The sequence below is a fragment of the Cygnus olor genome, chromosome 25 (assembly GCF_009769625.2).
Source record: "Cygnus olor isolate bCygOlo1 chromosome 25, bCygOlo1.pri.v2, whole genome shotgun sequence".
Taxonomy (NCBI): Eukaryota; Metazoa; Chordata; class Aves; order Anseriformes; family Anatidae; genus Cygnus; species Cygnus olor.
In genome coordinates, this window is record NC_049193.1 from 1,291,580 (window position 1) to 1,303,583 (window position 12,004).

General features: G+C 72.2%; 1 protein-coding gene across 1 annotated transcript; it reads right to left on the minus strand.

Annotated features, from left to right (window-relative positions):
• NEUROD2 (neuronal differentiation 2) lies at window positions 1-2,811 on the minus strand. Its single transcript, XM_040536872.1, has 2 exons — window positions 2,353-2,811; window positions 1-1,100 (listed from the first exon to the last, which is right to left on the minus strand). Exon 2 carries the CDS (start codon window positions 1,093-1,095, stop codon window positions 25-27), a length of 1,071 nt encoding a protein of 356 aa, XP_040392806.1. The 5' UTR covers window positions 1,096-1,100; window positions 2,353-2,811; the 3' UTR covers window positions 1-24.
• Between the last annotated feature and the right edge of the window lie 9,193 nt (window positions 2,812-12,004).

The following is a 12,004-nucleotide window of genomic DNA, read 5'->3' on the forward strand; positions in this document are numbered from 1 at the left end:
GGGGCCGGGGTGTGGGGGGGGGGGTCAGTTGTGGAAGAAGGCGTTGAGCTCCTCGTACATGGGGCCCCGCTCGTGCGGGAGGTGCATGTCGTAGGGGAAGATGTTCTCGGAGTGCACCCCCCCGCGCATCCCCGCCGAGCCGAAGACCAGGTTGTGGCCGGCGGGGCGGGAGCCGGGCAGCGCCGAGTAGTGCATAGAGTAGTGGTAGCTTTTCTCGTGGTCGGGGGAAGAGTCTTGCTTGAGGGAGAAGTTGCCGTTAATGCACAGGGGGGGGCTGAGCCCGCCGTCGTACTCCGAGCTGTTGTAGTCGGGGGACGCGTTGCCGTAGAGGCTCTCGTAGGCGGAGGCGCAGTAGCTGTGTGTCCTCAGCCCGTGCGAGCCGGGCCCCGCGGGCGGCGGGCACTGCGCCGCGGCCAGCCGCGAGCAGGGGTAGGGGTAGGGGTGCACGGCGAAGGAGGCGTTGGGGCCGTGGTAGCGGCCCCCCTCCTGGCCCTGCTCCGTCAGGAAGTTGCGGGAGTTGAGCTGCAGGCAGCCGGCCACCAGGTTGGTGGTGGGCTGCGAGAGCCCCTTGCACAGAGTCTGCACGTAGGACACCAGGTCGGGCCGCTTGCCCGAGCGCAGGATCTCGGAGAGAGCCCAGATGTAGTTCTTGGCCAGGCGCAGGGTCTCGATCTTGGACAGCTTCTGGGTCTTGGAGTAGCAGGGCACCACCTTGCGCAGGTTGTCCAGGGCCGCGTTCAGGTCGTGCATGCGGTTCCGCTCGCGGGCGTTCGCCTTCTGCCGCCGCAGCTTGGAGCGCTCCAGCCGCGCCTTGGTCATCTTGCGCTTCTTGGGGCCGCGCTTCTTGGGCCGGTCGCCCTCGGCCTCCTCCAGGCCTTCCTCCTCCTCCTCCTCCTCCTCCTCGTCCCCGCCTAGCTCCCCTTCCTCCTTGCTCTCCCCCAGCGAGCCCTCGGGCGGCTCCTCGGGGAGGGCGCAGCCCTTACCCTTCCGCTCCTCCTTGTCGCTGCGGGCATCCTCCTCGCACTCCTCGGCCCAGCTGGAGAATTTCTGAACTTCGGGGATGAGGCTGGGCTCGCTGAAAAGTCGCGTCAACATGATGGCTGCAGCGGGGGCAAAGAGCGCCGTTACCGCGGCCGAACCGGCCCCGCCGCCCCCGCCCCGCCGGGGCTCGCCGCCGGCCTCCGGGGAAGGAGGGGGGGGGGGGGTGTGGGGCGCGGGCGGAGCCGCCGTTCCCCGGCCCCGGGAGCGGCCCCGGGGAGGCGAAAACGAATGCGCGGAGGGGCCGCCCCCCGCCGCCCCCCGCCCGGGCTGCCCGGCATCGGGGGCACCGGGGCACCCTCGGGGCGGGGCGCCGCGCCCCGGGTCCGTCCCCCCCCCGTCTCCCTTTTCCCCTCCCCGGTTCCTTCCCCCCGCCGCCGCCCCGCTCCCCCGGCGGTCGCCGCGCCCCCTCCCCGCGCCCCCCGGCCCGGTGCCCCCCGGCCCGGAGCCCCCGCGGGCCGGCCCCGGGGCCGCGGCCCCTCTTCGACGCCTCCAACTTTTCCCCGCCGCCGCCGCCGCCGAAACGGCTCCGGCCACGGCTCCGCCACCGCCGTCCCGGGGCCGGGCAGCCCGACCGCGGCCGTGCCCCCCACCCCCGCCCCCCCAGCCCCGATCCCGGCCCCCCCCCCCCGGCCGGGGCAGCTCCTGCCGGGCCCCCCCCCCAGCCCCGCCGCCCCGGAGCCCCCCCCCCGGGCGGCCGGCGGAGCGCGGCCCGCAAACCGCGGCGGCAGCGAAAGGCGGCGCGGCGGGGGGGCGGCGGGGGCGGCCGTGCCCGGGGCCCCCCCTCCCCGGTGGGGGGCGCGGGGGGGCGCGGGCGGCGGAGCCCGCGGGGTCGCCCCCGGGGCCGGGCGGCTCGGCGGGGCCGGGGCGGGGGGCGCCGCCCGGGGCGGGGGCCGGGGGCGCCGCGGGGGAGCGGGGGGGCGGCTCCGGCGGGCAGGGGCTCCCGGGGGCGGCGGCGCCGCGGCTCCGCGCCGATTTCGTTGATGCGGGGCGGCCGCCGCTGCCCGCTCCGTCCCGGCGGGACCGCGCCGCCCCGGGAGCCCCGGGCGCGGCCACCGCGGGGGGGGGGGGGGGGAGGGTGGCGGCGGGGGGGGAAAATGCCCCTGCCCCCCCCCACCTCCAGGGGGTGTCGGGGGGAAAAATCCACCTGCGGGGCCGGCGGGGACCGGGGGAAGCGAGGGTTGGGGGAGAACGAAAAAAGGGGGAAAAAAGGGCGAGACGTGGCGGAGAAACAAAATCAACATGGAAGTTGCCTTTTCTCCATTCAAGTTTCCTCCGCTGCCCTCCCAGCCCTCCACTTCTTACATAACTCACCTTCGGCGCTGACTGGAGGAATTCTTATTTCATTGTTCCCAGCATCTTCTGGGACCAGGACGCGGCTCCTTGAGGTGCTCCAGCCTCCTGCAGTCCTCTATCCAAAAGGAGGCGAGAGTGGCATCTCTACCCAGCAAAGGGGGTACCAGCTCTGCTGCCAGTGCCATATGGTTGGCACGTCATGCGCGAGAGCTATCACATGAGAGCTAATGATTGACATGCGCTTGCATTCAGGGAGATTTGTCTCTCTGGGGAAGGAGGACTCGCCATCTGTCACTCTGTACTCAAAAAAAAAAAAAAAAAAAAAACCCTTCCAAATCTACAGATCTGCCTACACGCCGCAAAATGGGACCTGGGCGAGATGCAGGCGATAGCAGGGCTGGGGCTGAACAATGGAGCGAGCGGGCAGGGCGGCGGGGAGCCGGGCACCCTGCTCGGCCTGCACGTGCCGGGGGTGGCCGGGGGTGCCGGGGCGAGGGGGGGACGCCACGGGGACCCTCGCCGCGAGCTGGCATCTGCGGCTCGCTGCAAAACGGCGCGGCGGCTCGCCCGGCTCCTTCCCCACCCGCAGCCGCCAGCCGAGCGGGGCTGGCTGTGGCGCGGGGGCACGGCGTGGGTTGGGGGCTGCGGCCGGGCAGGGCCCACGGGAGGTGGCGGCGGTGCCGGTGCCCGTTTCGGCCATGCCGGTGTGGGCAGGGGCTGCCCGTGGCGTGGGGAGGGCGGGGGGCTGCGGGGCCGACGGTCCCCACACGTGGTGGCTCCGCCAGTGTCCCCGGCCCCCTCCGGCACCCCCCGGGCTGCGCACCGGTGCCAGCCTTTCTCTGCAAACCCACTGGCACGGCCCTGCGCAAAAACACATCCAGCCTTTGGCACCCTCCTGAGTGCACGCACGCACACGTACATGCACACACACACACACTTGCACATGCATGCACGATCTCCCCGGTGCACGCGGGGCGCACACCGATCCCTGAGGCCACGCGCGGGTCCCTCGGTGCCGGCGGCCGAGGCCCAGCTGTGCCGCGGTGCCGCGGTGCCGCCCATGAGGCCTTTGTCTGCCGTGTGCCTCCTTGCCCGCTGCAGCACCACACACCCTCCGGCAGCACCCTGGCACCCCCAGCACCTCCTGACGCCCCTGGGAGCTGCCGGCACCCGGCCCCATTGTGCCGGCCCCGCCGCATGCGCCAGCCAAAAATGGCTGCTGCATTTCCCTTGGTTTTGCAACTTGGCGCAGGCAATGTCAGGGCAGAGCCCAGGGACCTGTGCTAGCACCTGCCCCGCTCCGGCCCCACACGGCAGCAGAGCGGCCCCGGGCCCATCCCGGTGCTGGTGAGGGCAGGGTGCCCCCGGCAGGGCCTGGGGGTGGTGCCCCCCGACATATCCCCAGGGGTCGTGTGTCCCCTCCAGGCTGAGGACAGCCCTGTCCTGGCCGTGCACCAAGCACCGTGCACCGTGCACAGGCTGTGAATGCCCCCCCCCCCCCCCCCCGCCCCGTGGGACCAGCCTCCCCTGGCTCAGTCACGGGGGCACCCCTGGGCGCGTTGTGTCTCTGGGCCCCCCCACTCCCCCTGCAACCATCGCTGCCCCTGGGGCCCTCACAAATTCCCGGCCACCACGGCTCCACCCTGGGTCCCCTCTGTCCCCGTGAGTCCCCAGCCCCGTGCCCGGCTCAAGGGACACAGATGGCAGCCCTGCACGCAGGCCTGTGTCCCCAAACAGGCCTGGCGACACCGGGCACGTGCCGTGGGGACGCGCTGGGGACGCGGTGGCCCGGTGGTGGCCGGGGCTGCTGCCTGCACGCAGACAAAGGGCTCGCCGTGCCCGGCCGCGGGGTCTGTGCCAGCGGCCGCGTCTCCCACCGCCCCGGTGCAGGTGACGGGGCTGGCACGTGACAGGGGGACCTCCACCGGCAGCGGGGGGGGGGGGGGGGGGGGGACAGCTCACACGCTGTCACTCACGGCTGCGGCCAAGCAGATGGCACCTGGGCTGGCGCCGGCCTACGGGGAGGCAGGGCCCAGCCACGCCGGTGCCGGTGCCACATCCTCCTGCAGTGCCCGGCAGGGGCGAGAGCACCGCTGGGACGAAGGCTCCCGGCGCATCGCAGCGGGGGTCCGGCTCCCTCGCTCGCTGCCACCTCCATTTTTCAGGCATCGCTGGGTGGGCAGCGCCATGGCCCAGGGGATCCGCAGGGCTCCGGGGGTGCCCGAGGCCGAGGGGACGCCCGGGGGTCAGCGAGCGCAGCCGCCCCGGCCCATGAGGGGCTGGGGTAGGGGCAGGAGGAGCCGGCGTGGCCCGGCCGGGCGCGTCCTTTAAAGCCTCATTAGCAGCAGGCGCGTGGCGAGGGCTGGGAGCGGGGCTGGCGCCTCATCAGCATGCACAGCCGCTTGGAGAGAGAAGAAAGTGGAGACATGAAACAGGGAGCGCAGATGAAAGGGGCACGGGGAGATGAAAACCCAAACTGGCTGCTTAATTGTGCTGGGGCCGCAGCGGTGCCGCACACCCTCGGCCGGCCCGTGCAGGACCCCCACGCTGTCCCCGCGCCGTCCCCTCCGCTGCGGCTGCCGGAGGTGTGGGCAGTGTGGGGCGTGGGGCAGCCCCATCCTGATTTTGGTGCAGGGCTCACCCAGGGCAGCGAGCGGGGCCCCCCCAGCACCATGGCACCAGGGGCTACATGCGCAGGATCCGGCCCCGAGCGCTGTGGGAATGGGGCTGCGGGGCAGGAGGGCGGAGGCGAGGCCGCGTTGACCTCTCCAGGCAGCCAGGGCCGGGCGATTCGGTGCCGGTCGAAGCCCTTTCCTCCACCAAAACCACCCCCTGTGTCCCTTCCCCTTCCTTGCAGCAGGAGGGTGACGGATGGGGACGGTGCCCAGAGCGGTGGCATCTCCCGGAGGTGGTGACGTGACTCAGCCCCAGAAAGCGGCGGTGGCAGAGGGGGCACGCGGGCGTTCGGGGGGGCACCGGCCCCTGGGAGGGGGCCGAAACGGGGGCATGGGGGTTGCTGGCCCCCTCGGCGTGGGGCTGAGCCCCGGCTCGGGGCCATTTCGGCGTCTCCCCGCAAGCCGCGGCGGGGGGGGGGCCGCGCTGCCAGATGGAGCTGGCTCCGTGCTGCAATATTTCTGGGAGGTGAAGGCTGGGAGAGATGGATGCGCGAACGCGCGGCGCAGCCACCGCCGGGGATGTGTCAGCGCAGGAAGAGGGCGGCGGGAGCTGAGCCTGTCCCCGGCCCCATCCCTGTCCCTGTCCCCGTCCCTGCTGCCCGTGGGGACAAAGTGGCCCCGGAGCAGCTCTCCCTCGTGGGAGCCGTCCCCGGGTGCCGTGGAGTCAGCGGTGAGCGGGTCCCTGACCGCAGGGCGGGGGTACCTCGGGGGGAACGGGGCTGCGGGTGCCCTGCCCGGGTGTCCCTGCTGTGGGACCGCGGGGTCCCGGGCTGGACGGAGAGCCTGGGGTGGGGGGAGCTGGTGGCAGAGGGAAACTGAGGCAGGGCAGGGAGGAAAGGGGCGGTCTTGAGGCGGGCGGGGTTGGGACTCAGCCAGGAGCTGGGGGGAGCTGTCAGAAAATTCTCTTTCTTTTGCAGGAGGAGGAGGATGGGGAGAGGCTGTGACCGGCCCTGAGGCCCTGGGGGGCTCCTGGCCATGGGAGGGGTCCGAGGACCCTTTGCCGCCATCCCAGACGCCATGCCCTGCCACCCATTGTCACTCGCCCTGGCCACGGACCTGCGGCGTGGCTGGGAGGCGCACGGTGTCACCCGCGGTGTCACCCGGGCAGACGCCTGGGAATTGTCCCCGGTGGGAAAGTGCCGGAGCCTGGGGGGGGGGGGGGAGGTCTCGGGTGGGGGCCGGGGGTCCTGGGGCTCGGGTCCCCTTTGTCACCCGGCGGTCGCTGGGGTGGTCCCAGCCCCTCTCTGCTGCTGTGCCCCTGCACCTCTTGGGGGCCCATGGGGGGGGGGGGGCTGTGGCTGTACCACCAGAGCTGCCTGCAGTGAGGTCACAGGGCCACCAGTGAGGTCACAGGGCCACCTGTGAGGTCACAACGGGCCATGACATCACAGCCACTGGGCTGTGACATCACAAGGCCCCAAGAACCAAAGGTTGGGGCAGGGGGGGCACTGGGGTGGGGGTGGGGTGGGGGGGGACACAGCCCGGTGGTGGCACCAGCGTGGGCACAACGCGGCGCGGCTGACGGAGCGCTGCTGGCGCCGGCCCCCCCCCCGGCCCCCCCACAGCAGATGGCATCCGCTTGGGCCCGCTGCGGGGAGCCGGCGGGGCGCGATGGAGGGGGCACGCGGCTTGCGGGGGCTGCCCGCGGCCGTGCCCCCCCCCCCTCCAGCGTCCCTCCCCCCAGCCTATGGCCCAGCTCACTGTCCCCCTGATGTCCCCAAGGTGGTCGTCCCGGCCATGCGCTCGGTGACGGCAGGGTGCAGCGGGGCGGGGGGCTTGGGGACACCAACGAGGGGGATTGGGGTGGCGTCAGAGACAAAGGAAAAGGGGCAGAATAGGAGCTGTGGGGCTGGGGGGGTGCCGGGCCCCCACATGGGGGGGGTCTCAAGACGCCAGCCCATGGGGGTGGGTCCGGCCCTGTGCTGTCATCGTGGGGCTTGGCTCTCCTCGCCCACCCCAGGGCAATGTGGGCCCCCCCCCCCCCCAGCACCCAGTATTTTGGGACCCTCACGCCCCCACCCCTGGGTGCTTTGGGCCCCCCCGCCCCCAATTCCCGGGTACTCCAGGCCCCTCCACCCCCCACCCCGGGGCTTTGGGGCCCCCACCCCGGGGAGCATCGGGACCCCCATCGGCACCATTCGGGAACGGGGGGGGGCTCGGCAGGGCTTGGATTTGGGGAGCCGTGATGGGGGGGGCTGAGGGGGGGGGGGATGCAGTCTCCATGGCGACACGGCGCCGGTGACGACAGTCGCCATGGCGAGGCTGCGGCCCGTTGCCATGGAGATGCGCCTGGCACGGCGAGTCGCCATGGAGATGGCCGATGGATGGAGCGGTCCCCATGGCGGGGGCCCGGGGCCAGGCCCGGGCTGGGGGGGGGTTCCTGGGGCCGAGCCCCCCCCCCCCCCCCAAGGCAAGGGACCCGCGTGGGGCCTGGCGGCCTCCCGGCGCGACGTGGGGCCGGGGCCGCGTGCCGCCGCGTGCCGCCGCCGCCCGGGTTCATTTGCACGAGGCTTTTCCACTCCAGTTCACACTGCCATCTGACGAGCCCAACTTCTCATTTTCAGAGTAATCACTCCACTGCACTAATTGCACATGCAAATATGCAAATTCGTATTAATTAATTACTATACTAATTAGTTCTGTGGTATTTGCGAGTAATAAATCATTCGGAGGGAGCGGGAAGCTGGAGACCTGGCCCATTTACACTTCGCATAAAATTTTAATAGGCGCTCCGGCTGATCCGGGACAGCCGCGCCGCGCCGCACTTAAAGGCGCAGAGCTGGCCTGGCCCCCCCTGCCCACCCCCGGCCCCCGCTCCTGGCACCCGGCCCGGGAGGGCAAAGGGATGGAGGAGAAGGGGACGAGCCGGGCAGCTCGAGCGGCACGCGGGGAGAAGGCGGGCGAGGAGGGCTGCGGGGCTCTGGGGGGCGCAGAGCGCATCCCCGGGGAAACTGAGGCACACGGTGGGGTTGTCCCCACGGGCAGGGGGATGCTCCCTGCCCTCACCCCCTGCCCAGCCAGGGGGGGCCCGGCCGCTGCTCCCCTCTTGGCTCCTGCTCCCGCTGCCGCCGCGCAGCCGCTCCCCGCTGCCACCTTTGGGGATTTTGCAAGCCTTTAATTGTCGTAAGCACAGATTAATTAAGCAGCGATAAACACAAACCCATGCATTATTGATGAATAAGGGTGAGTTCAGGTTGGTGCAAACGTTGTAATTAAATATAAACCTCAAGCTGCCCATTGTTAACTTACAAATTACATTACTATTGCGACATGTGTCGGTGCACGCGCGGACGGGAAGGGGCTCGCGCCCGGCACGGTGACCCTGCTCGGCCCCGGGTGGTGGGGACGGGGGCTGGGGGCTCGGGGGGGTCCCCACCTCCCCGTCCATCGCTGGGCCAGGCCCTTCTGTGCCCGCTGCCCTCCTGGATCCGCGCGGCCCCGAGGATGCTCCAGCCGTCCTGCGCCGTCCCGCACAGGCCGAGGGACGTGCCACAGTCCCACGGGGACACCGGGTGCCGAGGAGAAACGGGGAGTTGTGGCTCCGCTGGGAGGGGGCACGCACGGACCCTGCACGTGCATGGGCACCACCCTGTGCACTCCTTGCACACGCACCCTGCACACGCAGCCCTGCACAGCCCCTGCAAGCATACAAAACTGTGCACACACATACGGGCACATCTCCTGCACCCAGAGGCACACACATTCATGCAGCTCCCCTGCACACAGACACGCACACACGTGCACATCCCCTGCACACACCCCCTGCACGCTCCGTGCATGCACCTGCTCTGTGCGCACACACCCGGCACGCCCCCAGCTCCCCCATGTCAGCACCCACCAGAACATCCCAACCACCTGCAGGGGCTCATGTCCCTGTGTCCCCGTTTCCCCATATCCTTGTGTCCCCATGTCCCTGTGTCCCCATTTCCCCATGATCCTGTGTCCCCATATTCCCGTGCCCCCATGTTCCTGTGGCCCTGTGTCCCCATGTCCCTGTGTCCCTGTGCCCCCATATCCCTGTGTCCCCATGATCCTGTGCCCCCATGTCCCCATATCCACACGCCCCCGTGTTCCTGTGTCCCCATGTCCCCGTGTCCCCACCCTGCAGGCAGGCGAGGCAGGGGCTGCAGCCTGTGCTCGGCCACCCTGTTCGATGCTGCCCACAACAGCGACTGCAGTGCCACTGTCCCCTGTCCCCCCGCCCCCAGCCCGGAGACCCTCCCAGGCACCGCTCAGCGCTCGTACCCGCTGCCTGCCCGCGTGTCCCTCCCCGCGTGGATCTGCACGGCAGCCCCTCGCCCAGGACCCCGCACCGCGGCGGTGCCACCCTCGCCGCGGGCACCGTGCTCCCCACGGCAAACCCCAGCCCTCGCCGCGTGGCCACCACCACCTGCCCCGCACGCGGCCGGGCCACCCGCATCCCCAGGGGACCTCGGGGACACCCGCTGGGGACCAGGCACAACAATGAGGGGGGGGGGGACAAGGCGGGGGGGGGGAGAGCTCGCGAGAGCCGCGAGCCCGGCTGGAGGAATCGCTCGCGCCCGTGCTCCCAGAGTGCCCCTCTCCGGGGCGGCGGGGTAGCGGGGCTGGCAGCTGTTAGCTATTTATTAACCAGTCATGGTTAAATTGGTTTATAAATTAACAGATGTTTTAACTTTAGTCTTTCTTCTGGGAATGGAGGCAGCAAACTGGGCTGTGCTCGCGCCTGGGCTCGGCGCGGGCCGGCCGCCCTCCCCGCGAGGGGTCCCTGCGGGGCAGGGGGGGGGGAGCGGGGCTGGGTGGCCCCCGCAGAGCCCACCCCGGCAGGGCACGGCGGTGGGGTGGGCACAGGCTGGGGGGGTCCCCTGGGGTCACGTCCCCTGGGGTCACGTCCCTGGGGGAAGGTGGCACCGGGGGCTTCGGCCCCAGGACGCGTGTTATGGGTGGGGAAACTGAGGCACGGCTGGGTGATGCCCCCCCCGGTTTTTTCCTTCTCTCAGCGCTGCCCCCTCCCCTCCTCGGGAGCCACGCATCGGGGTCCCCCCCCCCGCCACCTCCCCCGGTTTAACCCCGCAGCCCCCGGGGCAGGATGAGCCCGGCCCCGGGTACCCTGGGGGGGGATGCGCATCTGCGGCCGGTGCTCGCCCCGGAGCCCCCCCGGTGTTACGCGGGGCAGCCCCGGGAGGACCGGGGGAGCCGCTCCGGTCCCGGTTCCGCTGCGGCCCCCCCGTGCCAGCCCCGGCCCCGCCGTGCCACCGCGCCGGGGCTGACACCTGCCGGCCGCGCGCTGCAGCGCCGGTGGCACCGGGGACGGGGGGGGCGCGGCCCCCGCCCCCCCTGCTGGGGACACGGCGATGGGGACGGGGACGGGGCCCCCTCCGTCCTGCAGGGCCGTGGGCCCGTGTGCGTCCCCCCCCCCGCCACCCTGCTGGGGACACGGGGACGCGTTGGAGCCCCCCCCCCCTTTTTGGAAGGGATATGGGGTGGGAGCCCCCCAGGGTGGGGGGGTTACGGGGTTGTAGCCCCCCCGGTCCTGCCCCCGCTTCTCCGTGCCTCAGTTTCCCCATCGCGCACAGAAAGGTGCCCGGAGGGGGGGGGGGGGGGGGCACCGTGCCGCACGCCCCCCGGGGGAGCTCCATTTGGGGAGGGGGCAGCCCCCCGGTGCCCCCTTCCCTCTGCAGCGCCCCAAGGCTTCTCGCTGGAGGGGGGCTTCCAGCAGGGAAGGGGTTAAGGCTCCCGTGGCCCCCCCACCCCCCCCCCGCCCGCCGCCCCCGCCTGCTCCCACGCGCGTTCCCACGCGTGTTCCCACACCCGGCACCTCCTCTGCACCCCGGGGAGCTCCCGTCCCCCCCCCCCCGCCCCCGCCGCCCCCGCTGCGGGCTGGGGGGGTTGTGGCGGGGTGGGGGGCCCTGTGCCTGGCAGGGGCTGCAGAAGGGCATGGGGGGGGGGGGCAGTGGGTGCCCAGCCCTGGAGGAGCAGGGGGGGACCCCAGGAGCAAGGGGGGGTCCCCAGGAGTGGTCCCCGGCCCCCCTGCAGGGCTGGGTAGGACCCCCGCAACCCAGGCCGGGAAGAAAGCGGGTGTCCGGCCCGAGTGGGGGTTCGGGGGGGGGGGTCCCGGCCCTCAGCACCCACTGCCCCCCCCAGCCCCGCCCCCTCCATCGCCCCGCCCCCTCCCCGCCCCCCCGGACTCACCTTTCCGTCCGAGTCCCAGCATCCTCCCGGCCCCATGGCGCCTTGTGCCCGGCGTGCCCCGGCCCCGCGACGCCCCATCCCCACGGGGACCTGACCCCAGGGTGCTCCATCCCCGTGGCGCCCTGTCCCCGGGGTGCTCCGTCCCCTTGGTCCCCTGTCCCCTTGGTCCCCCGTCCCCAGGATGCGCCATCCCCATGGTGTCCAGTCCCCAGGACGCTGTCCCCCCGTACCCTGACCCTACACTTCCCCACTCCCATGATGTCCCCGCAGCACCCCGTTCCCCCACGGCATCCCGTCCGCCCCTCCGCCCCGTCCCCAAGTCCCCGTTGTCCCCGTGCTGGTGGCGAAGGCTCCCGCTCCTCCACGGTTGGGGGCCGAGCGCCGCTTCCCCGAGCCCTGCTGCTGCTATTTTTACTTTCTCTGCAGGAGGATTCGCTGCCGTGAGGAGCTGCAGCCCCCGCAGCATGGCATGGCACGGCACGGCACGGCACGGCACGGCACGGCAGCGGCCTGGGTGCCTGCAGGGCCTGGCCGAGGCCGACCCCACAAGAGCGGGGCCACGTCCATCGCCAGGTCGTGGCACGGTGTCGGGGCAGGGGCTGGGGCGCCGCGTCCCCTCCCCGGCACGGTGCCGGTGCCACGACCACCGGCGCACCCCTGCACCCAGCCCGGCCGTGCTGCAGGGCCGCGTGGGCGCAGGCGGGGGCCGTTCCCGGGGGCTGTTCCCGGGGTCCGTGGGTGCTCACGCTGCCGCAGCGCGGGGAGGGGACCCCGCCACCCCCTCGCTCCGCGCCTTCGCGTGCGGGAGGAGTGGGAACGGCAGC

What these genes read in the sequence shown, in the direction of transcription:
- NEUROD2 (XM_040536872.1), bottom strand. Translation starts at nt 1,095, where the DNA reads ATGTTGACGCGACTTTTCAGCGAGCCCAGCCTCATCCCCGAAGTTCAG.